Raw genomic sequence first — 23,113 nt, 5'->3', positions numbered from 1 at the left:
CCACGTAGGCAACCCCCTCCTACCCGTCCCCACTACCCGCGCGCGTCTACCCAATTCGTACACGGGCCCGACGCCACAGGCGCGCTTCGGGCCCCCTTCCTCTCGCAACCGACGACCCGCGCCCGCTCACGCCTGGAAGATGGACCAGAACCCGGAGGGCGGCGGCTCGAGCCCCTGGAGCAGGTCGCCGGCGCGGCGCGTGCGCTCGCGCACCACGTTCTCCTCGGCGGCCCACCTGCCGCCGCCGGCCGCTGCCTCCGCCACCTCTGCTTCGGCGGCAGCAGCGGCGCTCTCGCCACCGCCACCCCCCCACAGGCTCGCGGGCCACCAGCTGGCGCCGGGGGCGGCGCCGTCGCTCGCCTGCTGGTGCTGCCGCCGCTGCTGCCGCTCCCTCTCCTCGCGCGCGAGCCGCGCCACCATCGCCCGCCAGTTGTCGAGGCCGGCGGCGAGGCATTCGCGGCACGTCTTCTTGGCGGCCGCCGCGGCCGGCGCGTCGCGGTGCGCCAGCCGGTGCAGCTGCTCCTCGGCGAGGTCGACGGCCTCGCGCGTCCACGCGAGCCCGTCCTCGCGCTCCGACGGCCCCGCGCGGCCGGCAGCAGCAGGAGGAGACGGGGCCGAGGCCGAGGCCGAGGCCGAGTACAGGATCTCCCCAATGTACAGGTGCAGCGCCGCCTCCTCGCACAGCTCGCGCGCGTCGCGGACGGGCGGCGCCGTGCCGTCGGCCGGCGGCGGCGGGTACTCCGGCACGACCACGTAAAGCTTCATGCTGTCGACAATGCGGCGCAGGCTCCACGACGCCGAGCCCGCCGCCGCCACCGCAGCGGGCGACCCGTCAGGCCCCGGCGGCGGGGGCGGCAGGGACCGGCGCGCGCGCAGCACCGAGATAAGGATGGGCAACGCGCCGGCGACGTTGCCCGCCCGCGCGCGGTGGGTCGCGAGGGCAGTCAGCGTCACGAGGAGGTTCGCGGAGGGACGGGGCGCGGAGTCGTTCAGGACGTAGGAATGCGGGTCGTACGGGGGCGGCGACGGCGACGAGTCGGTAGCGAGGGTCAGGGCCCACTCGTAGATGCGCTCGGCGGCGTCGGGCGAGTGCTTGAAGTCGAGCCACGACGCGTACGCGAGCGCGGCGTCGAGCTTCTGCTTCGGCGTGAAGCCGCGCGTTGTCAGGATCTTGACGTAGAAGACTTCAGGAGGCGCGAAGGCCGGCTCGCAGTCCTTCTCGCGCGGCGCGCTCGGCGACCCGACACCGATGGGTTTCGGGCGCGGGTTCGACGGCCCGATCACCTGGTTCGCGGGAAAGACCAGACCGCGCGTCGTGTCGTGGACCTGGTCGTCGAGGTTCTCAGCCACCTGGCCCGCGAGCATCAGGGCCTCGTAGTAGCCCCTCCTCCACTGCTCGCTCTTCGCCGTGACGTCGTACCCAGACTGGGCGATGCCGTCGATCCAGACACCGCCCTCGGCCGGCTTTTGCAGCCCCGCGCCCTCGACCTCCGGATCCTCGAGCCGCTCGATGACGTTCGTGACAAAGCTACCGGTGACGACCCAGTCGGGCTCTGGAGGGTCTTCACGGTGAGGCACCCATTTCGCGGTCCGGAAGCGCAGCCGGGTCGTGAACCTCCACTCGGGAGGCGTCGGGTATGTTCGCTCGAGCCATTCCTGCAGCAGGCTCCAGTAGGCGATGAAAGAGATGCAGACGAAAGCCCAGAGGTAAACGGTATACTTGGCGGCGAGGTAGAATTCGTAGGCCAGCCACCTCTTGCGCTCGGTGGTGAGGTAGCGGAATTGGTGCTTCCTGGATAGCGGGACGGATAGGAACGGGAGCTGTGGTCGGCCTTGGTAGGCGAGGGTGGTGTGGTAGGTGAACGATCGGACGCTGGGAGATCTAGCAGGGCGGAGGCGGAGGCGAAGTTGGAAGAGGCGGCGGATCAGGGTGCGCTGCCGTTGATGCGGCTGCGGCAGCATGATGAGGCGATTGGTGTATGGGGGAGCTGTCGTGGCTGTGGACAGGCGATGCTATCTCGGTCTGGCCCGCGTCAGAGAAAACTCCTACGGCCCGGTATTCCTCGTCACCATCGAACATCGACACGCATGGCGCGGAGGTGACCAATTGGCAAGGCGTGAAGGGGGAATTGGCCGGACAGTGAGGAGTTGTTGCTGCTGCTGAGCGGTATATGGATTCTCGGTTGGATACTTCAGCTTGGAGGGCGTTCTATTTCTTCCCCGCCATTTCCGCCCTGCCTCCCAGTACTAAGGCCATTTGCGACGGGATGTTAATCTAAGGCAGACAATTGGCTAGACTAGTGGGGTGGGGAGCTACAATAGGTATCTATCTTGATACCTGAGGCATCAAGAATAATCAGCTACTTCCGATATGGCGATAATACAGGCAAGGATATCGACAATATCCCATTAAAGGATGCAATGACGGTACCAGAATGGATGCAACTAACAAGATATCCTCGCAAGCCATCGACAACTCCCTCGGCGCCAGCGGATACACAGATGGATTGGTAAGTCGTCAACCACACACAGGTATATACTTAATACGTGTACTATAAAACATACTACACGAGGGATAGCATTCCCCCCATTCGCCCCCTCTAACACACGCCCATTCCCGGCTAAGGAAGAGTCTCAGACGTGCTAGGTATATCCAGCCAGGCGGGGCATACGCCCATGACAACACCAGCGTCGCGAATGACAACACTGGCGTTGCAATCGGCCTGCGGCGGCCCGGCTCGCCGTCTCTAGACAAGGAGCACGGTATCCATCGCGCCGGGGTGGGAAATTCGTAGGCACGCCTATATTTACCTATTCCCACGCCGAGGACCGCGGTGCGGATTCCCCAACGCCTGAGAACGTCTCGCGGTGCTGGAAGTGCTTCTCTCCTCCCTTTCCATTTTTATCACCCCATCTCTCTTTCTATCTCTATCTATCTATATCTACCTATCCTTCCCGGCCCTACGATCTCCTGACCTGTTTCAGCGTCGCTCGCTCGCTCATACAATCGTACAGAGTGGATCTTCGTGGCGGAGCGGCTACCCGTGTGTGCACGATCCCGACGCTGCCGTGCTCCAGCGCCTGTAGAGCGGCGGGTGCCTACCGCGCAAGTGGTAAGAGAAAACCGAGAGGTTGGCTCTCCGCGGCGACCTCGATATTGTCTAGACGGGGTGGGTACCCCACAGGCACGCTACCTAGGCCCTCCTACGGTTGTCACCGTGGTAGAATCCGCCTTTGGAGCGAGCCACAATGTGCACGGTCGAGAGCTCGTGTCTATTCAAAGGTTCCGAGTACCCCGACTCTCTCTTTGCTTTCCTGAATAGCTCACCACTAATTTGAATTCTGCTATCCAGCCGATTTCATCGGTTTTTTCTACGTTACCTATGTTCTTCTCGTTCGCCTCCCCGTGTCACGATGTTGCGCACCTGTTAGATCCGACTTGGGGGGCAAGATATTCTCACTTACCTATTTCATGTGCGCAACAACGGGTATACCTAGGACTCCCATAAACTATCGCGAGTATCGGCAAAACGCCCGGTTCGCGCACGCGAGTCTTCCTACAGACCCCACCGCATGTAGCTACGACCTGATGTACCTATAGTAGGACTGGCAGGATCCAAGGCCTGGCCGCGCGACCCCCTGGCTCCATGGTCTGGGACACCTACAATGACTCAGGCGAGTAACCACGACGAGGGTAGACGCAGGGTTGTACGGAAGGCTGAAAGGTGGCAATGGGTAACTGCGCCGCCGATCTAGCCCTTAAGGGACCTCATGGACCGCAGGCACGTTCCCTTCGAAGCCATACCATGGCCCCGGGTTTGCTGTTATTAGAGCTTACAAGTCAAGTCTCCTTCTGGTCGAAGGCTAAGCAAGAGAGGTTGCCATGCGGTGATGCTAGCGATGGAAGCCTGCATGAAAAGCAGATAACGACGGCCGGTCCAGCTTGGACTCGCAGGGCCGCGATCCTATAAAAGGGGGTCGACTTTCCCGTTCTGCGATCTCATCCTCTCAGACTATCCCCCATCCCCCATACCCTCGGACTATCAGTGCCTCCAGAGCTCCCTCGCCGCAACCATACCAGGCGTGCTGCATATCGTTACCGATCATCTATACACACACCCAATGATGTTCGCCCGACAGATAATAAGCGTGTTGGCGCTAGCGGCATCGGCGCTGTGTGGCCCTATCATGGCACCCAGGGCGTCGAACGTCTGCGTGCTGATCGAGGGCGACAACCCATACATCTTGGACCCCTTCAATCGCCCACAGTGCGCTTGCGACTGTATCAAGGTGGCTTGCCAACAGGTAAGTCCGCTCGCAGCTACCGACCTCGTCGATGCCACTTGCCGCTGACCTGTGTTACCGCGGATAGGCCGACCCAGCTCAGACCGACCTCTGTCTTCGCACGCCATTCCCCAATAGCGTCTTCCCTGACACTCTCGTGCGGTATGCGTCATGTATCGGAGTAAGTGGCTGCATTATGAAGAGCTGGAGAGGGACTTGCCGATGTAACTTAGCTAACCACCTTCCTAGGCCCGACATTGTGTCGCGTAGACGAGACCGGGCCTGGGTCTGACTCGGCGAGCAGGCGAGAACCCGGGAAAGGGGAAAGGGGGAGGCTGCGGTACCGACATAGACGGAGTCGGGTGGACGAGGCTTGGCGAACGGGCAGGATATTAATAACGTCCCGTCGCGAGGGCGTTTCCCTTCCCTTACGTCGTCCTCCAAGTGAAGAAAATGAGGATAGGGCGGAGAGAGCATAATACCAACGACGACGACGGGGATAAAAGAAGTTGGTAACATCGGATAGCTCGTATGTGTACGCAACCACGCCGCGCGGCAGTAATAACAATATGCTAGTATTCGCAAGCAGCGCACCTCTGCCGTGCTGTGATGATGCGCTTGCGAGAAGGCAGCATTCCGTACTCAGCGTTGTGCAATTAAGGCAACTTCTATCTTCCTTAGGCTGTGCGGTATCCAAGTATACCACAACCACAGCTTCCCAACATTCTTCTCCCTCTCCTTCCCTCGTGAACCCCGTCCAAGACCTCTCCGTCTATTCTAGAAGGTGCCAGCCTATTCTCTATCGCCATTTATTTTATTTCTTTCCCTCTCCGCCCTTTTTCTCTCCCCCTTCTCCCCCCCGCCCTTCTACCCTCTCTCATACTCTTCCTTAATATCTCGTTCAGACTCAGCTCCTCACTGCAGATTAGCCCTCCTACCCAGGTCTCGATCTCGGACGGAGAAAAACACCACATCTCAGATTAGAACATGCAGGAAAGACTAGCCGAACACCCGATCCACCCTGCTCCACGGCGTAGGAGATCAGCGGCATATTATACGGTCACCTACCCATTAACTCCCAACACAGGTAGCCACCACCACTCCGACGACATACTATCAGGGGGCCCGGTCTGCCCTGCAATCACACTCTCGCCGATACTAGCAGCTGGGACCGCAACAATCTCGGACACGCCCGGGGGGGAGGGGTCCGACGACATAGGCAGAGGAGGAGAGCCAGACCAGGCCTCCCCAACCACCCGGCGCGAGAAGGGAGCAGAGCAGGCGACAAAGGCTGGCCGCAGAGGAGGCGAGCATACGGGAAACGACACAACCAACTGTGTCTACGTTGAGGATAAAGACGCCCTAGCCGGAAACATGGCTCAGCAGAGACACTTCGCGATCGTAATCGAGGACAGAGGCAACGAAGAAGCTGCTGCGACCATCCATAACCGTCCCCACGCAGATGCGACCAATTTCGTGGCGTCCAACGACCCTCCGCCCAACATCAGAACCATCATCCCGAAGAAGCTCGCTGTTGAGCGGGCCGAATCGGAGATTGTGGGGCATGCTGAGTTGCTAGAAGCTGTCCTCCACGACATCGACTCCTTCTACACCCAGACCGGGCAGATTGCAACCATGCGCGCATCGCTTAAAGTAGCGGTTGCCAGTTGCCATGCCGGTCAGTCATTTAACCAGCACCTGCCCCCCAAGTCGATGCTCCTGGCGGCGAGATACTGCGATTTTGAAAATAGCATCGATCCCATCCTCGCTGGCAATCTCGCCCGCTTGAACCGCTTAGACCTCGCCCAAGCCGGAAACGCCTCTTGCGGCCAGCCCGGTATTGAGTGTATAAACGCTCAGAAACTGTCCAAATCACAAGAAACCATCCAAGTTTTGAAAAAGGAAGTGGAGCGAATGGGGGAAGACACTAAGCATCTCCTCAGTGAGATAGCAATCCTAGAAGACCTGGTCTTCTAAGAACGCAACGTCTCAGAACATCCACTATACCACACACACACGCATGTATAATAGTGTGTAGATAGAAAGGGGGGGTTGTGATAATTATTATGCGGCGAGATGCCGCCTCTCACTCTAAAATGGCATGTCCACCACTCCATACCGGGTACAAGACCAATAGTCAAGCATAGCGTCCTTCCTTCAACAGGCAGTGACCGGTTAGTTATAATTGGGGGAGAAGGAGGAGGCTCACCTGATACTTGGAAGCCGAGGCGGAACATCGATCCGGACTCCATAAGCCGTCTTAAGCACAACCTCAACTTGTCCTAGCTCGTCTCCCTCCAAACCTGTCTTACCATCCCCGCCCACCGTCGAAATCCTTTGGGTAGATCTCACCTAACCTACCTACCTATTTGCTCGCCTCCTCACCTCGCCTACCACCGCCTCCCCGCCATCGCGCGAATGCTCTCCGAACTCCTGGCCCCGTACTACCCCGCGGTGGAGGACCGCGCCCCGCTGCCGGCCCTGTACTTGCCGGGCGCCTTCGCGGCCGTCGGGCTCGGGTACTACCTGCACCACCGGGGCGCGACGTCGCGCACGGCGCGCCGCGACGCCGGCGTCCGCGCCCTCGTTGTGGGCTGCCTGCTCGCGCGCCTGACCCTGCAGCGGCCGCGCTACGCCGTCGGCGCCGGCGCCAGCCCCACCGCCGACTACACCTCCGTCGGCCACACCATCACCCAGCTCGTCGCCTTCCTCGACTTCACCACCGCGCCCGGCGGCCCGCCGCGCTTCGTCGGCAGGCGCCGCCTCGGCGGGGCCGGCGATCGAGAGGGCGCGGCGGAAGGGGGGCGAGGGGACGCCCGGGAGGGAGGCGGCGAGGGGGGCCGTCGAGGAGCGGGAGATAGGGCGGCGCCCGCGGCGAGCCTCGTCTGGGCCCTGCGCCTCCTCGCGAGCCCGCGCGGCGTCGGCTGGGACTGGGAGGTGAAGGGCGTGCCGGCGCACGCGCACGCGGGCCTGTCGCGGCGGCGCTTCGCCGCGCGCCGCGCCGCCGAGGCGCTGCTGCGGCTCGCGCTCAATGCCCTGGCCGTGTGCTGCATCGGGCTCTGCGACGCCGCCGCGGGCGCGCCGCTGCCCGCGCCCCTCCTCGACGCCGCGCGCACCTGGTGCGGCATCGCCTGGAGCTTCCACCTCATCGGCGCGACGCACGCCGCCGCCGCTGCCGCCTCCGTCCTGCTCGGCGCCAGCGAGCCCTGGGAGTGGCCCCCCGTGTTCGGCCCGCTCGGCGAGGCGTGGTGCGTCCGGCGCGCGTGGAGGTACGTTAATCTCCCCCTCTCCCAGTTCGAGGCTGAAGAGGTGCGGAGAATGTACGGCGGGCGGGAATACCCATGTTAAGTCGTTACTTTCGCGCCCGAAAGGGACCCGGGGTTGCTAACGCCGATTCGTCGAGCAGCACCACGTACCATCAGCTTCTCCGAAGAGTACCCCCCCCTCCCCCCTCCCCCCGCAACTCTCCTGCTACTCACATTCACTAACCTCCCTCCCCCTCGCGCCCCAGACCTTCCAGGAGCCCGGCATCCGGCTCGCGCGGGGGCTCGGGCTGCGGAAGGGCACGCTGGGGTCGCGCTACGTGCAGCTGTACGTGGCCTTCCTGCTCAGCCTCGCGGTGCACTGGTGGCAGGCGTTCGCCGTCGCGCGGCGCGGCGGCGACGAGCTCGCCTTCTTCGCGACGCAGCCGCTCGTCATCACCGTCGAGGACGGCGCGCGCTGGGCCTGGGGCCGCGCCGTGCCGCCCGGCAGGCGCGGCCCCCGCCTGCGCCGCCTCGAGCGCGCCGCCGGCTACGCCTGGACCGTCGCCGCCTTCACCCTGACCGCCCGCCCGCTCATGCGCGCCTGGGTCCGCCTCGGCGTCGTCGGCAACGCCGGCCCCGAGGAGCGCCTCGCCCTCCGCTGCGGCCGGGCCGCGGCGGAGGCGCTCCGGCGTCGCGGCGGGCGGTCCGAGGCGCGGTAGCGGGTGTGCGGATGCTGTCGCAGAGAGAGAGGCCAAAATCGAAATCAACTAATACAATATACCTAGGTACTCGTCGGAAATGTTTGGGACCGTCTGTGCCGTGCCGGACCGCGCTCTCGATAGACGAGTCGAAGGTCTACGCTGCCGCCGGCCCCCTGGAATCCTCGTCGCCTTTCCTCTGCTTCACGGTGGCCCGTAGAATCATCCTCAGCAATACCGGCGACACTGCCGGAGAATCGGAAGGGCGTGGATGCCTCGGATAAGTGGAGTTGCTGGATTCTATGTCCAGATGCATGCCTCCTCCCTCCGTCCTGCCGTTCTATAGTCAGAATAGCAACCAGATACCTCCCATGATTTGTATATCACCTTAGTCATCCTAGAATCTTCTTAGAAATTACGGACTATACCACCACTAGAGGCGTGTTCTAATGTACGTGTACATGTACCAAGATAACTATTCAGAAAAGGGGGGGGGGGGGGGGGGGTAGCGAAGGCAGCGCTATAGTGGCCATAAGTGAAGAAAAAAAGGAAATATCTAGTACTCATAACTCCCTATCGGTATATCAATATTTTGTCCCGTAATGCCGCGTAGGAAGACGTGGAGAGAGAGGTGGGAAGCCGACGGGCGCCGGCGAGCAACACAGGAAAGCAGGCGAGAAAAACAAGACGTAGCAGACAGTCGGACGGGTATCCTCTCTTCTTATCTTGCCCATCGACATCGCGAGTTAGGCCTCTGTAGCTTCAGTGCAGCATCCGCCAGTAATGTGCACTGCCTCTAAATATCTCGCCCCTCCCCCTTAGTCGGCACATTTTCAGATGCCTAGTAGTGTAGACGCGGCCCAACACGGTTCACGATTGTAGACGGAGCGCCGAGTGCGAAGGGGAGTCTACCGAGCTTTCGGTCTAGAAAAGTGACTTTGCAGTCGGAGTCAAGACCAGGCCTCGCGACACTAAGCCGCGAAACTATCCACGAGTCTAACGCGGCGTCTTGGAGCTCAAGGTAAGCATAACCCAATGTAAGCGTCCCACGAGCCGCTCCGACCTCGTGTCGGTTGAGAGTTCTTGGCGGGTCAGGTCGCTCGCCGTACGTGGGTTACGCGGGTTACGCGGGTTTGCCGGCACCGCCGACGGGATCACGATTTAGTAACACCGGCTCGGCGATACGCTCCTGCAAATTTCAATTTCAAGGAAAGTGGGACGTAGCGTCGAAATACATGTTACAAACTAACTAGAAAGAAGAAGGGGGATAGAAGGAGGGTACTCCCAATAACCGCTTATCAGAAACACATCCACAGGACCTGGACCTTTTCCCAGTCCCCGTTCCGAAAGCCCTTCATCCGTGTTGACGAAAAACGAATCTTCAGAACGCCGTTCACCAGTCACTCTCCGGCCCTCGCGATTTTAGGTCGGCCGTCACACGTTCATCCATCAGGGGAGTCTGATAGTAGAGTCTAGACTTGTACCCCCCCCCTCTCTCTCGCAGGTAGTTCAGTGCAGGGTGGGGTATCGAATTTAGACTCCGTTCTCGGGCTTCTTGTCATCGACGAGGCCTGACTCGACGTAGGCGGGCGGGGCGTCGACCACCTCCTCGGGAGCGATCAGACCGGACTTCTCGTCAGTCGTGGCAGCCTCATGACGCGACGCCTTATGGTGGTGTCCGTGTCTGTGGTGACGTCGAGAGCCAGTCGGGCGGGCAACTAGTCGCCAGAGGTAGACAATGAAAGTTCCAGCCACCATTCCGACACTATGGGGATCATTAGCGCACCAGCACAAAAGACTAATCTCGCAGCAGGCAACACTTACATGCTAGCGGCAACGCCGGCCAGGATACCGATGGCCACGGGAAGGACAATGTGGGAGGCAATGTTCTTGAACAGCAGTCCCCAATTCTTTCGGTGGCGCTCGTGTTCCTCGTGGTGATCGTGGTGGCTCTGATGGGAGCCGTCTTCCTTGCCGTGAGCGTGGTGGCTCTGGTGGGGGTTGTTTTCCTTGCCATGAGAGGGACCTTGGCTGTGGGAGGGACGACCGCCGCAGCCCTTGTGGAGGCGGAGACTGGCAAGCTTCTGCCTGAAGACAGCTGCCCACCTGCACAGGAGAGTTGCACATTCCTCCTGCTTGTCCATGGGGTTAGATTGCGTGGTCTTCGGCGATACAGCCTCCAGCGAACCGATCATCAGCTGTCCCGTGGAAGTCTTGACGAGCTTGATGTGAACGCTCGGAATACCATTAACAAAGACGTCACCGACTTCAATAATGTCGAGTTCGATCATGATAAGCTCCAGGGAATCCTCGGCATTCTTGGCGATGTGACTCGTTTGCACGCCAAAGCCGAGGGGTTGGACGGTTAGCGGGCGGGGGCGGCCCTTGATGTGTGGTCGCTTGCTCTGTTTGTGGCCGAATTCAGGTCGGACGACGGCGGTAAGACTGTTGCGGAACAGGCCTGCCTTAGGGTAGAGCTCGAAGCCGTTCAGCATCAGACGGTCGGCACCCTCAGAGGGCTCGATACTGAAGTCCAGCTCCAGATGGCTAGGCACATCAGTAGTGACCATGATTTTGCCGTGATGAGGGATCCGCAGCGGACATCCCGGGCACTCGAGCTTCAAAGATCGGGCTTCGGCGACCTTGTGGATACCCACGTCGGCCTCGATGGGGACGGGGAGGGTGGTGACGATGTCATTGTCAGATCCGGCAATCTCGGGAGGGAGGAGTAGAGCGTTGGTAGTGGAGGCCGCCAGGCCCGCGGCGGCAAGAATGGATATCAACTGCATGATAGGCGTATGTTGGGCGCAGTTGAGGATGAGTTCAGTGCTTCATGGAAACGTAGGATACAAAGGGGAGGAAAAGGCTGGCCGGGTGTTTGTTTTGATGAAGAAGGAAAAGGAATGGGTGGCGTGCTGGTAGAGAGGGAAAGGTTGACGTCCAACGGACGTCGCGGAACTTGATGACGACCACCCTTGGCTCGTCTCCCTTGGCTGGGTACCTGGGTACATCCCACCACGACGGGATCATGCACTGTAGTTTGACACGGTGACGGAGAGCTGTGCCAGCTGTCGGGAGGAACGGCTGCGCAGGAGAGCGGGAGCGTGTCAGCCGCCGCCGTCTGTGGTTAGGTGTGTTTCGGGCCGTATGCTCATCCCATAATGCACTGCCCCCTTCCTCATCGGCCATTGGCGGATTCTAGAAACTACGAAGGTACTTCGTGTAGCACGCGCCATCCATCATCCGACCAGGCCGGATGCGATCTGGAGTCATCCTGCCTTACCTAAGGTACCTACACAGCCCTACCCTTAGCTAAGCACCTACGTACCCATGTACTTACGACCAGAACTTGGAACCTTGCCTTCTTGGAGGACAGGGAGCGACACAGCCACCGGCGATGGACTATGTGGTAGCAATACACAATCTCCCCCTAATACAAAAGCCAACGCGAATTACGAGCATGTCTAAGACTTGGCCGATACGGGATGAGATCCCAGGCAATCAAATGACGCCGTCTGTGCGCGTCACCGACCGATTCTGGAATGACGACAGGAGAGGTGTTGATACCAACAGCCAATGAGACGGACAATCGCCGTACTGGGTTGCTCCCATCCTCAACCCCAAGTCGTGCTCTATGCGCGATCAAATATACCTATATAACTTGACCGGCTCCCCTCGAGATCCTTCTTGCTTTATACGGAACTCGTCCGATTATCCACCCTATCTAAGCTAGGACGATACAAGTTACCGAGACATGTCACCAGCCGGTTCAGCTCCGAATACCACGGGCTCGAGTTAAAATACCTACATGCCGGCACCCCTCACGATTCATAATACTATATATATATAGGACTCAGAGAGCCAGAGCGCTGAACGGGATGGACCGCATTGCGCCATTTTGCCACCCTAGAACTTGCACTTAAACAATAGGAAAGTTCCCTACTGTCAAATACGCTGATCTAGCCAAGTCTTCATGGCGCCGAAGGGAATCCATGGTTCTTCTACCCAACAGCTAATCTAGCATGCCATCTAAGGCCCTTCTCTGGGACGTGGTCGTGACGCTGGGCCAGAAGACCCGGCGGTCCATGGCTTCGAAATCTGAGGGGCGCGGTCCATCCACCCCACCCAACGGGCCGCCGCCCTACCAGAATGCGGGAGCCGACGGGGCAGCGTCGTTGCGCCCGCCTTCGTATAGGGCTATCGCCGACGGCGAGCCCAATCCCCCAAAATCCGTGTCTCCGGAGCGGGTAGACGTGCCACAGCCTGGGGCTACACCAGCGAGCAATCAGGAAACCAACCCCGCTGAACTCAATCTAGCAGCCTCTCTTTTTCCTCCCGTACCGTCTGACATCGAGTTATCTCCGCTGCCCAAGCCAGTTCTGATCCCGAGCGTTAACCCGGGCCCTCAGATACCCTTTGCGCGCGCCTGGGCGCCGGAGTTGGCAAACCACGCGGTGACGCCGGCAGACCTGGTCGCCTTCGTCGACCATCTCAATCGCATTATTACGCCGCAGGCGGTCGTCCAAATGGTTGCGCTGATCGCCGTCGCCATCAGCGTAATCCCATACGAAGGCGCCGACGGCATCGCTGGCGGACTGGAAGGCCTCGCGATCCTCGCCGCGGTAGTCATGTCCCACAAGCGCCGCAATCGATATCTCGAGCGGGTGAACGAGAAGTATTTCCACCCTCGGAAGCTGCACGTCAAGATCACCAATTCCAAGAAGATGATCAAGAGGTTCGGTCTCGACAAGGAAGACCCGCTGGTGGCCCCCCTCAGCGAAGACACGCTCGGCTTGAGCGCCCAGGAGAGGTGCCTCCGGTACGTGCGCAAGTGGACTTGCGAGCTCTCGTTCGACGTGCCTCCCCCGAGCCCCCAGACGGGCCTGCTCGCGAGGATAGCCGCGTGGGAGGTCAGGCGTAAGATCTCCAAGGCGGACGACGAAGCTAGAAAGAGCCGGCAGCGGGCCTGGAAGAGGCACCAGAAAGGCAAGAAGCTCAAGGAGAGCTGGGGGGAGAAATCCAGGGCCAGGTCCCTCGACTGGATCCTGATACAGAACCTGGACGAGTGGGAGGCCGCGAGGGCAGAGAAGCAGGCGAGGAAGCAGGAGAAGAAAAAGGAGAAGTCGGCCTAGAAGACTATCCGGAGCTGATATGTAGATGAGGCTGGTGACGTGGTTTCTTTACGTGCGGAGTTTGCCCCGGATACCCATTTGCTCTTTATCGGCGACACAGCTTAATTCGTTAATTGCTCTAGACTGCCGATATATCACACGATTTCGTGCCGGCTATTATGTATTATACTCATAGGGTTTTTCTTAAGCCAATAGTCCTAGTTTGTAGCCCATATATAATATCATAATTTCTACCCGCCGAGTCTCGAGTATTCAAAGCAGAAGCTCGAACGAAGCTCCCTGGTAGGATAGCTGGAACGTCTGTATCTCGCGTAACCACCCCCTTAGCTTAGCCAGTGTTGTGCTCCTAGCAGTCTATCAACTACCCACCTAGAAACGACACCGTAACGGCCCATCAAACCTTTTCGTCTCTTTCTGTGCGCACAAGCCGCCAGCATCCATCGAGAACACCCTCCCCCGTCGGGGTGCACCCAATAGTTGGACGTGTCTCGGGGCCCTCGGGCGCGACCAGCCCCATCAAGGTAGAGCTCTCCCTTAAACCCAGACCAGAACCCGCCCCTTCCTCCTCCCCGCTCTTCCACGTGGCCGTGTCCGCATCGCGAACAACGCGTTCGCGCACACCGCTATCGCCCCGCGGAGCCGCCCAGTTCGCGCCACCGGACTGTCTCGCCCTTGCCCCCTGCCTCCCCTAAGTCGGCGCGCGTAGACTCGTGTCAGCGCCGCGGACGCGCGCCGCGGGAGACACAAGCGTGCGAGACATGCCATCCGCAGCCGACGGCGCGCCGCGCCCCGCTCACTTTTTACCGCAGCGCGGCGGCAGGCACTCGCGCTTACGTCTACGCGACGGGGGGACGCGGAGGCGGGCCTACGTAATGCAAGGTGGGGAGGGGGGGATGCGGCGAGACGAGGCGTCCTCGCGCAGCTCGCGATCGTCCTGGCCCTCCTTTTCCCGCCCCCTCTTCCTCATCGGCTTACCGACCTCGTAGCAGATAGCTATGGGTTCCCGACACTGGTTCTCGCGCCTCGCAGCAAACATAGGGATACGCCGGCTCTGCTGGTTCACCGAGCTAGGTGCCCACCCAGGCATCCAACCCGTAGGTGCTTCGTGGGAGCGAGCCGCGAGCCAACCAGCTTTCCGCGGCTACCTGCCTTCCCGCACTTCGTAGTAAGCCTCAAGATGTGCGTGCTGAGGTTTGCTTGCGGAATGCACTGCCGTTACGGATACCGTATCGCATAGATTAAAGCTTCGGTCGGCGTTGTCGCCATGGTCCGGCGCATGTCTCTCTGCTCGGGCCCTGTTCTTTTTCTTTTTCTTCCCTCCATTCGATCTGTCCCTCCTATTTTGCCTTTTTGCTCGATATTATCCTGGGTTAGGGAGTTTGTATCACATGTATAACCGGACGTCCACCAGAGCGTCTATGCTCATGCGCCAATCTCATCAAACGAACAGGCTAGACAGGCAGGGAACCAATCTGGAGACATCTTCCTAAACAGGCAACTATGAGAAGGGAAGAGACATAAAACAGAAGGGATCGTCGTCCTTAAAGAGGTAGCTGTAATTACGCAGGCTGACAAGGCGGCAGGCGGCAGGTGAGGACGGCGCGGTGCCCAAGTGAAACATCGCAGCTGTCTATACAGTAAGACAGAAAAGAGAGAGACGCTCGAACAGAGGTGTCGCTATCGCGGGATTGCATACACTGACGCTTGAGAGTCAACGCAACCTACCTGAGCCTGGTTGACGCGCAAGCGAGGCAGAGCTCTACTAGTCTGCGCCGATTCAGCCATACCTGTCTCGGCACGCGACGGAGCTGGGAAGAAGTACCTGATGTACAATACATATACACGACTGGCTGCGTGGATGGGCTGCATGGTGAGTACAGGCCCAGCAGGCGGTAACCGGTAAGTCTTGAGCGGGAGGTCGGGAAGTATAGTAGGAGTAAGGCAGGGAGGCGGATGGTGGCGGGATGGATTCTCCTTGCATTTTGCATCTGCGGGTGCCCAAACCGCCCGCAGGGTGCCACGCCCGAATCGATGGACATGAAACCGGCCTCAAGAACTCCCCCTCCTCCCTAGATTTCGACACCGCACGTCCTGGTATTTGAAGTCCGGCGTCTCGGGAACTCGCCTGCCTAAAGGCAGGTCTTGCCTGGAAGACGGGGGGAGGGACGAACGATAGCTCGTGCGATTATAGACACATCGTCTCACGGCAGAATAGAGAGAAACATAGGCACACTACACCCATAGAGAGGAAGAGAAGGGGGGGCACGGCGGTGATCGCGTTGCTCAGATGTGCGACATTCCGCGACCAATTATTCTCCGCCTCGGGATTTTCTGATGAGGTTGTGGCCGTGGTGTTGGAGGAGAAGAAGGGGATCGCCAATTGATGGGGTGGTTTTCGTCATCCCGTCGAGGATCGGCTGGGAAATTTGCGCACGATCCTTCGTCCGGTCCTCTGCTGAAATTGCCGCTTGTCGAATAAATTAATTACGAGAGGGCGCGGCGCGGCGTCCTCTGCCGCTTCCTGCGTACCGGGCTTGGATGTAGGTAGGTATCGTATGGGGGAGAGAAATTCTGGAATGCGAATGCCAAGGGGAATTCGCGCCACGTCCGTGGCATGGCTTCCCCTCCCATCCTACTGGCGATGGCGCGCATGCGAGTTGCGAGAAGGCCAATTTCGTTCGCGGCCAGAGCTGGCTCCCCAGACTTCGACGACACGCCTACCTTACAGTGGTGTGTGTGGCCCTGTTTATATTTTCTGGGGGGGTGTGGTAGTGTGGAATCGACTGGAATAAGAGCCTCGAGTCTATCGTGAGCCCTACGACAGGCGACAACTGGAATCGAGAAAGCCCCGGAGACCTCCAAGTCAGGTAGCGAGTGGGCGGTTTGATGGAAAGGGGGGAGGTAAATTTGCCCGAACGGTCGGGATCGCACCGAATTTCCTGGTGTCGCGGATAACGCAGCGGCCCCCGTCCTTGTATTGGGTACGTACCGAGTGTACGTATCGCCATGTACATGCCAGGTGTGCCTCATGCGTCTGCAGGCCCGGATTGCCGGTCTGTCTTCACATCACCGTTCGTCGCCCTCCTCCAAACCGCATCTCGGGGAAGGGAACTGTTCTATTAGTCTCCCTATCCGTCTATCGTGCACCTGCTTCTCACCAGCAGTGTTTCCGACGCCGAGACAGGAACAGGAGAAAGCCGCTCCCGTCTATCCGATCTCTCTCTCTTTTTTTTTTTTTGGTTGTACGTACCTAGGTATGTCTCGGGGTGTCGCATCTGTACATATGCTGCGTGGATACACAGCTCGGTTAGGTAGGCGGGTTGGGGCGTCTCAAGAGATTGTTCAGCTAGGTAAACCTGCATCGAGTATGCGTGGTAAACTTCTAGAGTCTCGTGCTGCCCACGCTGTCGCCCTCGCGTTTTTACAAATCGCATATGCGTACATGGGCATGTGAGTTCCTCCTTATCGCGGTTGCTATTCTGGTTCGATGTTTGGAGCTATCTAGGTATCGCGCGACCCCCTTCTCAGACGCACACGTACATAACGACATCGTCAGATCTGATGATTCCCTCTCCGTAGTTGCGCGGCATGGCTAGTACGTACCGAGCAGATGGCCAGGGCGAGACAGCATTACTAGGGTGACGAATGTTGAAGCCGTCTGCAAGTGACGACACTAGTGTTTCCAACTGGTGAAGCACATCGCCGGCGACCGCTGATTTGCTGGCCGCGCTGGTCTGTCGCAGGGGTCCCGAGCTGGCGGTGGCAGGGGTCTGGGGCTCCCCTCCCCGGGAGGGGGCAGGGGTTCCCGCCGAGTCGTCTGGCTTTCTCCTCTCGACTTCGATACCGAGCCACGAAATTGGCGACGAATGCAGAACGAACCGCAATGCGCTCCTCCTTCCATTGGGCGGGGGCTTTTTTCTCTGCCGCTCCCTTCGATCGCCTTCTCGATCGGGTGGGCATTCGTAGGGCGGTACGCAGTCCACGCGTCGGGTGTAGAGTGGCAGCTCAGCGGTCGGTAACCAAGAGCGCCGGCCTCGTAACGGGTTAATCTACGCTTGTGCTGTTCCCTGCTATCGTCCCAACGCAGCTCGCACACGCACCCGTCTGTGTTGACATCAACGCTACCGTGCTCGGAGGCAGCGCAAGTACCTACCTCCTGCACAACTTGGCTGGACGCCTATGTAACCGTGCTAGGTAGCAGCATTAGAGGTATACCTCTGCATCTGCTGTTCACATCGTCAGATCTGGCCGTCCGCGCTGGCGCCCCGACAGGGTCCTCCCATGGCCGCCCCCCCGGGCTGCGAGTCTCGCCGACGACTACGGTGAAGGCGCACTGACGTCGCGGTTGTCCTCTTTGAGATTCGTACCGTCTTACTACGTGGTACTAGTTGTGCCGCTACGTGGTTGCTGTCCGAGCCCGAACCCCCCCCTTTTCCCCGTTTGGCTGTGCCTTCCCCACAATTCCCATAGACGATGTGCGCTAATGCCAGGCACGAACTCGACGCATCCAATCAGATTGCCCAGCCGCCGCCGGCTCTTTCCTCTCTCTCTCTCTCCTTCCGTCTTTCCACCTCTCTTCCCGAGTTCCCTCGTACCTGCCCAGGCGGTTTTACTGGTTTTACTGGTTGACGATGGTCGAGTTGTGCATGCGCGCTCGCTCTTGCCCGTCTGTGTGCTGGTCTACTGCGACCTACTTACTGTCCCTTCTCTAAAGGTACCTCCTCTCTCTGCAGGTCTGGTCCGGTCTAGTCTAGCCTTGCCTTTTCCTCTCGTTCCCTTGCGCGCCGCGCGCTGCACCCTTTTGCTCTGCTCTGCTCTCCTTTGCTTGTTCCCGTCGAGACCTCTGTGGTTCATCTCTCAGTTGTCTCTGCCTGCGAAGTCCACTCGACAGCTTCAACCTCTTCCTCCCTCTCCCCCGTCTCCATCGCTTCCGCCAGCTCCGCGACATATCCCGCCTCACAACCGAGAGAGAGATACGTGTTGGTCCCACCCAAGTATCCGCCCCAAACAATCTAGGATATTGTCCGTTGCCCGCTCCCTTCTGCTTCCCACCTATCCCCCCCCGTCTGTTGTTCGTATTGTTATTATTATTATTGCTGTCGTTTCTATTATTGTTGTTATTATCCGGATACGCGCAGTTCTGTCTCGATGACATTCGGCTGTCCTGCCTGGCATTCTTTATCCACGTCGAGCGTCTGTTGGTACAAACGGGGGAAACCGTCTGCCTGATTGCCTCCTGATCGCCTTCTTCTACCACATTATAGGCGTCCCGCCGACTCTGGCCTAACTGGCTCTGCTGTCTTCTCTCTTGTCGTTCCGGCTCTGCTGTCTCGTCCGCGCATCTGAAACGCCAACGGTATCCAAGACTTCGAGGTCGCATCGCCTGGTTACGCCCTACCAGCTCCCCCCACCTTCGTTACGGTAGGAATAACGCTGTGCAACCACTACCACTACCACGAGCTTTGCACGCCGCTGCATAATCGTCAATCTTCCGGCAGATACCACTTGCCCCCCCAGCGCATCCTCTGATCCTCGGGCCTCCTGCAAAGCATTCGGGAACGGTGACGGGAACCCGCTGGCTTGAACTATTCTCCATCTCGGGCTCTTTCGATCTAGAAATCGTCCATGTGCTGTTCATTGTCGAACAACTCTCAGTCGAACTGAGCCGGGAGCACGAAAAGTCCAGTACCTCTTGAAACGTCAAGTGTACGTGATCTCCTATTTCGAACCATGACTCTGCCAAACCCTGTTGAGGTGAACCTTGCCCGGCTATTCTACTCTACGACCGCTAGTGAAATCAACCGTACCGGATCCAAGACCCTTGAACTGCTCTTGGCTCAGAACTCGCTGGATCCTTTCGGCTCCGTGGGAGAAGAGGGGTGGTTGCATCCCAGGCCCAATTAACTTTCTCTTATCCCTCATTGCTCTGCGATGGCTCCCATACTTCTGCCTTGCGACCACTCTCATTCTTAATTTCTCTTCTTCTTGGGCTAACCAATCGGCTTCAGGTTTATCTAAGCCCTCTCACTTGAGGTGATTGGGCTGCTTAGCGTTCTCTTTTAATATTATATCGTCCCGTTGGCCAAGCACCACGGGCCCTTTGTTCTCGTCATTCGCTTTCTCTTTAAGTCGAAGCCAGCAAGCATCGACATCGGGGTTACGTTTAGTCCTCTCAGCTTCCAGGATAGCATCGAGACGGCGATTAAAGCTCAACAGCCCATTGAGTCGGCCTGCGTTACTGTTTGCGACACCATTGATTACTTACGTTGACGTCATTCCTTGTGTCACTGGCGCGAACACGAGGCCGGATAACTCGCGATCTCGTTTTCGTTTGTGGATTTCCTTGGTCCGCCTGCCGGCAGGCCATCGGTTGCCAACCTCGCATCGATTCGGACTAGGACTGTGGGAATTTGCGCATGCTGTTGATATAGCCGGCAAAGGCTGTAGAGGAGAAATTGGTCGAGTGGAATGCCGGCACCTGATCCGGATTCTTTACCTCACCGGGGCTTTTTTAAATGAATCAATATCAAAATGGGAGGAGTACCGGCCAACCGTCCGGTATGGGGGTTACCGTTAGGAGGACGAGGGAACAAGCCGATACCAGTGCAACTAGAGGAATCACGACACCTTCCCCTGAGCCTCCGTCAATAAGCCGGCGGCTTCAGGCGCCACCGGGGCTTCAGTCGAGGGACGGACAGATCGGAATGGCCATATCAAGACCGACACCATTGGCCCAGTGGCCGCTTAGTGGACCTCTCGCGACGCCGACATCAACAGACTCGGAGCCGTACCGGCCCCCTCCGGGAAGATCTCAGCCGCCTCAACGCCCACCGCGACCCAGTAGGGTACCGTCGATCCTCGACGCGTCTCGCATCCAAGAGCACACACCGGTCTTTCAGTATGCATCCCAGGACAGCAGGGCGTCCGAGTTATCGGCACCGGAAACTGTGCAAAGTATGTCTTCGCGGCAATCAACTAACTCTTCAGTCGGCTCGATCCCGGACTTTCCAATGCCGGTCGGTACCTCATTGCCGCAATCTAGGAGAAGCGTCACGCTGGGACCGCCTCCGTCCGCGAGGAGGGGAGCTTCGTCCTTTTATTCAACCGCGTCGTTCGTCTCGCCGATACCCGAAGAGAGTCCAAGAGCCCGGTCGCACACTTCTTACGCATCTAGCGCCGCGATACCCGAAAGTTTCGGAAGCCTGTCGCCGGGGTTCAGTATAGGTGCAGCCGACGGCGACGACGCGATAGCAGAGGAATCCGTCAGCAGCGACGACGCGGACGAGCGAAGCTTAGTTCGGAGCGCTAGTATTGGGAAGAGGGGGAAGCCGTCTCTGGTAACTACGGGGAGTTTCGAGAAGAGGAATTCGACATTAAGACCGGAACCAAAACCTGTCCAAAGCGGCCCTTTTCAAGGGGGTACCGGTTATCTCGATGCTTCTTCGAGTTCATCAGAAAACGCCTCGAGAGAAGTCGTCGGGAACGCGCTGACGGCGGATAGAATGTTGAATGCGTTTCAGGGAGCGAGTGCTACGGACCCCTCGTCGTTACGTGCGCCCGCTGTTTCGCCCTCACCAGTGCCGTCACCTAGACCGGCTAGGTTCTCCGCCATTCGACGACCTCCACGCCTGGATATGGACGCAGTAAGAGCGGCTGAAGCGAGGGGCAGTTTGACAAGTTTACCGGATTTGATAAGGCGGGCAACTCGTCTGGCAGCGATGATGGATAGAGGACGCAGGCCAGCGAGCCATTTCGACGATCTCGACTTCCCAGAATACTACAGCAGGGATCCTGAGAAGGACCCCCCTTGTTCGTTCCGCCCCTCTCACTTATGTTTCTCTTCCGGTGCTGACTTTCTCTCAGATGACCGCAGACATCAGTCCGGGCTGTCCGATATGCTAGCGGCGTTTCCGCCCCCGGCGAGCCGAAGCGGGAACGGGGTACGGCAGAGTACACTCTCCTGGCCGCTTGTGCGCAGGTCCTTCCGTGCGCCTCCGGTGCCGACAAACGGCTCCGTCGACTCGGAGCAGCAACAAGAAAAGAAAGGTCGGCGCTGTTGCGGATTGTCCATATGTACCGTCATCGTATTGCTCATCATCCTGCTATGTATCATAGCTGCCGCCGTCGTGGTCCCCGTGAAATTCCTCGTCATCGATAAACAAGCCGAGAGGAACACACCCCAGCCGGCTATAGCGGACTGCAAGGCCCAACTGGAGTGTGCCAATGGCGGCACAAACGTGGTGCTCCAAGGAATCTGTTCATGCATATGTTCCAACGGATTCACGGGTGTCGAATGTACAATTCCTACTTCGCAAGGTTGTACAACGACGTCGATTAGCACGGCGGATTCTAGCTTCGACAACGTTACCATCGGCCAGGCAATACCCCGTCTCATAAAAGACGCCGAGGCCAACTTCTCAATTCCTCTCGTAGCCACGGTGATACAGGCAAAATTCAATAGGGAAAATCTTTCATGCGTCACAGAGAACGCGCTAGTTACTTTTGGCGGACAGTCCCTCAGAACGCAGGACGCTTTTGCTGAGGTTTTCGAGTCAAGTTCCGACTCGGATCTTGCCCAAGCCGCTATAGCGGCAGCCGCCATTCCGATCACCCTTACGGTCCGTCCGGATCTTGAGGTCACTTTCACAATCGAGCCCCCAAAGGTTACTGGTGGGATTTCGGCGAGTTTTATCATCACCACCCTGACATCTCCGACTACGATTTCTGGCTCTACGATATTTGCCACGACCTTGACATCTGTTCACTCTAAACACACGTCCGCCACCCCCTACCCGACATCTCCCCCAGCACCGCCGACTTCAACAACCACTACCACTACTGCGAGCCGCGCGAGCAGCACCAGCACGGAGACGCCGCAACCAACGGACACCTTCGTGGTGACCGAGGAAGTGGCCGACTTTGCTCGTGTAGCCGTCTTGTATATATTCCAAGAAAAGACACTAATCGATGCCTCGGCGGCCCAGACATCGATCGAGGGCTTCTTCAGCGACGTGAACTCGAGGCGGAATTCAAGTTCCGGAATGGCAATGGAGAGAGCAACGAATCTTACCCTCGGCGGAGGAAATACAATCGATCTTGTAAATCTATTCGTGGACCTGGGCACCGGTCAGAAGGTTGGTGGCGGTCGGCCGGGTTGAATAATTTCGGTCAACCGCCACTCGAGATATTTGCGTTTCAAAAATCGACCTACCCTCAACAAGATGACCAGTCATCAACCAACCCTTTGCGGTACGAGAAAATGAGCAAGCGAGCTTGCACGCACCCAATACGGACCACCGCGGACTTCACGAACACTAGAGGGGTAGCTCCCTGAGCACTTGGGGAATGAAGGACGGAGATTCCATCATATTTGTACAAAATGCCTTGTATTTCTGTCGATTTGCACGCATGAGCACTGCCGAAGAAGACCAGTAGTAGCATGTTATAGGGATGACATTTTAGCGTCGGCGTAGGTAAACGGAGTGGAGTGAGGTGAAGGGGGGGGGGGGGGGGGGGGACTTGGGTAGATAGCTCGAGAAATGTCTCGAGGCCAAATGTTTAATGCGTACGACCTGCGGCTTGCTTGTCGAGGCGAACTTGAGTGCTAACGGCCGCTCCCGCCATGGTGAAGACCGGTTAACGCGTATTCGGCATAGCCTAGTTCGACGTCGAGGTGATCCGTTGACCTCCGGGCAAGCTCGTCCGCCCGCCCGCGCGCCCGTCTCCGCCAGTGAGGGAGGCGAGGCGAGATCCG

General features: G+C 58.7%; 8 protein-coding genes across 8 annotated transcripts; 6 read left to right on the top strand and 2 right to left on the bottom strand.

Moving 5' to 3' along the window:
- Nucleotides 1-126: 126 nt before the first annotated feature.
- On the bottom strand, nucleotides 127-1,962 carry GGS23DRAFT_592930 (uncharacterized protein; the record flags this gene model as incomplete). Its single annotated transcript, XM_051517961.1, has 1 exon — nucleotides 127-1,962. The coding sequence occupies one exon, from the start codon at nucleotides 1,960-1,962 to the stop codon at nucleotides 127-129; it is 1,836 nt and encodes a 611-aa protein (XP_051376342.1).
- A 1,958-nt stretch (nucleotides 1,963-3,920) lies between these two features.
- On the top strand, nucleotides 3,921-5,044 carry GGS23DRAFT_186913 (uncharacterized protein). Its single transcript, XM_051511679.1, has 3 exons — nucleotides 3,921-4,305; nucleotides 4,373-4,446; nucleotides 4,534-5,044. The coding sequence occupies exons 1-3, from the start codon at nucleotides 4,123-4,125 to the stop codon at nucleotides 4,574-4,576; spliced, it is 300 nt and encodes a 99-aa protein (XP_051376341.1). The 5' UTR covers nucleotides 3,921-4,122; the 3' UTR covers nucleotides 4,577-5,044.
- Nucleotides 5,045-5,658: 614 nt separating this feature from the next.
- Nucleotides 5,659-6,261, top strand: GGS23DRAFT_592928 (uncharacterized protein; the record flags this gene model as incomplete). The annotated part of the gene is made up of 1 exon (XM_051517960.1): nucleotides 5,659-6,261. The coding sequence occupies one exon, from the start codon at nucleotides 5,659-5,661 to the stop codon at nucleotides 6,259-6,261; it is 603 nt and encodes a 200-aa protein (XP_051376340.1).
- A 192-nt stretch (nucleotides 6,262-6,453) lies between these two features.
- Nucleotides 6,454-8,703, top strand: GGS23DRAFT_612768 (membrane bound O-acyl transferase family-domain-containing protein). Its single transcript, XM_051520513.1, has 3 exons — nucleotides 6,454-7,553; nucleotides 7,691-7,718; nucleotides 7,796-8,703. Exons 1-3 carry the CDS (start codon nucleotides 6,703-6,705, stop codon nucleotides 8,246-8,248), a joined length of 1,332 nt encoding a protein of 443 aa, XP_051376339.1. The 5' UTR covers nucleotides 6,454-6,702; the 3' UTR covers nucleotides 8,249-8,703.
- Nucleotides 8,704-9,760: 1,057 nt separating this feature from the next.
- On the bottom strand, nucleotides 9,761-11,016 carry GGS23DRAFT_592926 (uncharacterized protein; the record flags this gene model as incomplete). Its single annotated transcript, XM_051517959.1, has 2 exons — nucleotides 9,761-9,992; nucleotides 10,052-11,016. The coding sequence occupies 2 exons, from the start codon at nucleotides 11,014-11,016 to the stop codon at nucleotides 9,761-9,763; spliced, it is 1,197 nt and encodes a 398-aa protein (XP_051376338.1).
- Nucleotides 11,017-11,514: 498 nt separating this feature from the next.
- Nucleotides 11,515-13,594, top strand: GGS23DRAFT_549234 (uncharacterized protein). The gene has a single exon (XM_051515201.1). It carries the CDS (start codon nucleotides 12,250-12,252, stop codon nucleotides 13,357-13,359), a length of 1,110 nt encoding a protein of 369 aa, XP_051376337.1. The 5' UTR covers nucleotides 11,515-12,249; the 3' UTR covers nucleotides 13,360-13,594.
- Nucleotides 13,595-17,557: 3,963 nt separating this feature from the next.
- GGS23DRAFT_186757 (uncharacterized protein) lies at nucleotides 17,558-18,643 on the top strand. The gene has a single exon (XM_051511677.1). The coding sequence runs from the start codon at nucleotides 17,843-17,845 to the stop codon at nucleotides 18,509-18,511; it is 669 nt and encodes a 222-aa protein (XP_051376336.1). The 5' UTR covers nucleotides 17,558-17,842; the 3' UTR covers nucleotides 18,512-18,643.
- A 944-nt stretch (nucleotides 18,644-19,587) lies between these two features.
- GGS23DRAFT_186766 (uncharacterized protein) lies at nucleotides 19,588-22,884 on the top strand. The gene is made up of 2 exons (XM_051511678.1): nucleotides 19,588-21,168; nucleotides 21,223-22,884. Exons 1-2 carry the CDS (start codon nucleotides 19,875-19,877, stop codon nucleotides 22,515-22,517), a joined length of 2,589 nt encoding a protein of 862 aa, XP_051376335.1. The 5' UTR covers nucleotides 19,588-19,874; the 3' UTR covers nucleotides 22,518-22,884.
- The last annotated feature ends 229 nt before the right edge of the window (nucleotides 22,885-23,113 follow it).

The sequence above is a fragment of the Durotheca rogersii genome (assembly GCF_024521655.1).
Source record: "Durotheca rogersii strain YMJ 92031201 chromosome Unknown GGS23scaffold_2, whole genome shotgun sequence".
Classification (NCBI taxonomy): domain Eukaryota; kingdom Fungi; phylum Ascomycota; class Sordariomycetes; order Xylariales; family Xylariaceae; genus Durotheca; species Durotheca rogersii.
Note: the sequence above shows the minus strand (reverse complement) of the source record. Positions and strands in the feature narration are given on the sequence as shown.

Bases quoted from the DNA above. Each gene is read 5' to 3' on its own strand.
- GGS23DRAFT_186913 (XM_051511679.1), top strand. From the start codon at position 4,123: ATGATGTTCGCCCGACAGATAATAAGCGTGTTGGCGCTAGCGGCATCG. The intron at 4,306-4,372 runs GTAAGTCCGCTC...TACCGCGGATAG, and splicing joins TCAAGGTGGCTTGCCAACAG to GCCGACCCAGCTCAGACCGA. The intron at 4,447-4,533 runs GTATGCGTCATG...CCACCTTCCTAG, and splicing joins TTCCCTGACACTCTCGTGCG to GCCCGACATTGTGTCGCGTA.
- GGS23DRAFT_612768 (XM_051520513.1), top strand. From the start codon at position 6,703: ATGCTCTCCGAACTCCTGGCCCCGTACTACCCCGCGGTGGAGGACCGC. The intron at 7,554-7,690 runs GTACGTTAATCT...TTCGTCGAGCAG, and splicing joins TGCGTCCGGCGCGCGTGGAG to CACCACGTACCATCAGCTTC. The intron at 7,719-7,795 runs GTACCCCCCCCT...CTCGCGCCCCAG, and splicing joins ACCATCAGCTTCTCCGAAGA to ACCTTCCAGGAGCCCGGCAT.
- GGS23DRAFT_549234 (XM_051515201.1), top strand. From the start codon at position 12,250: ATGCCATCTAAGGCCCTTCTCTGGGACGTGGTCGTGACGCTGGGCCAG.
- GGS23DRAFT_186757 (XM_051511677.1), top strand. From the start codon at position 17,843: ATGCCAGGCACGAACTCGACGCATCCAATCAGATTGCCCAGCCGCCGC.
- GGS23DRAFT_186766 (XM_051511678.1), top strand. From the start codon at position 19,875: ATGAATCAATATCAAAATGGGAGGAGTACCGGCCAACCGTCCGGTATG. The intron at 21,169-21,222 runs GTTCGTTCCGCC...ACTTTCTCTCAG, and splicing joins TCCTGAGAAGGACCCCCCTT to ATGACCGCAGACATCAGTCC.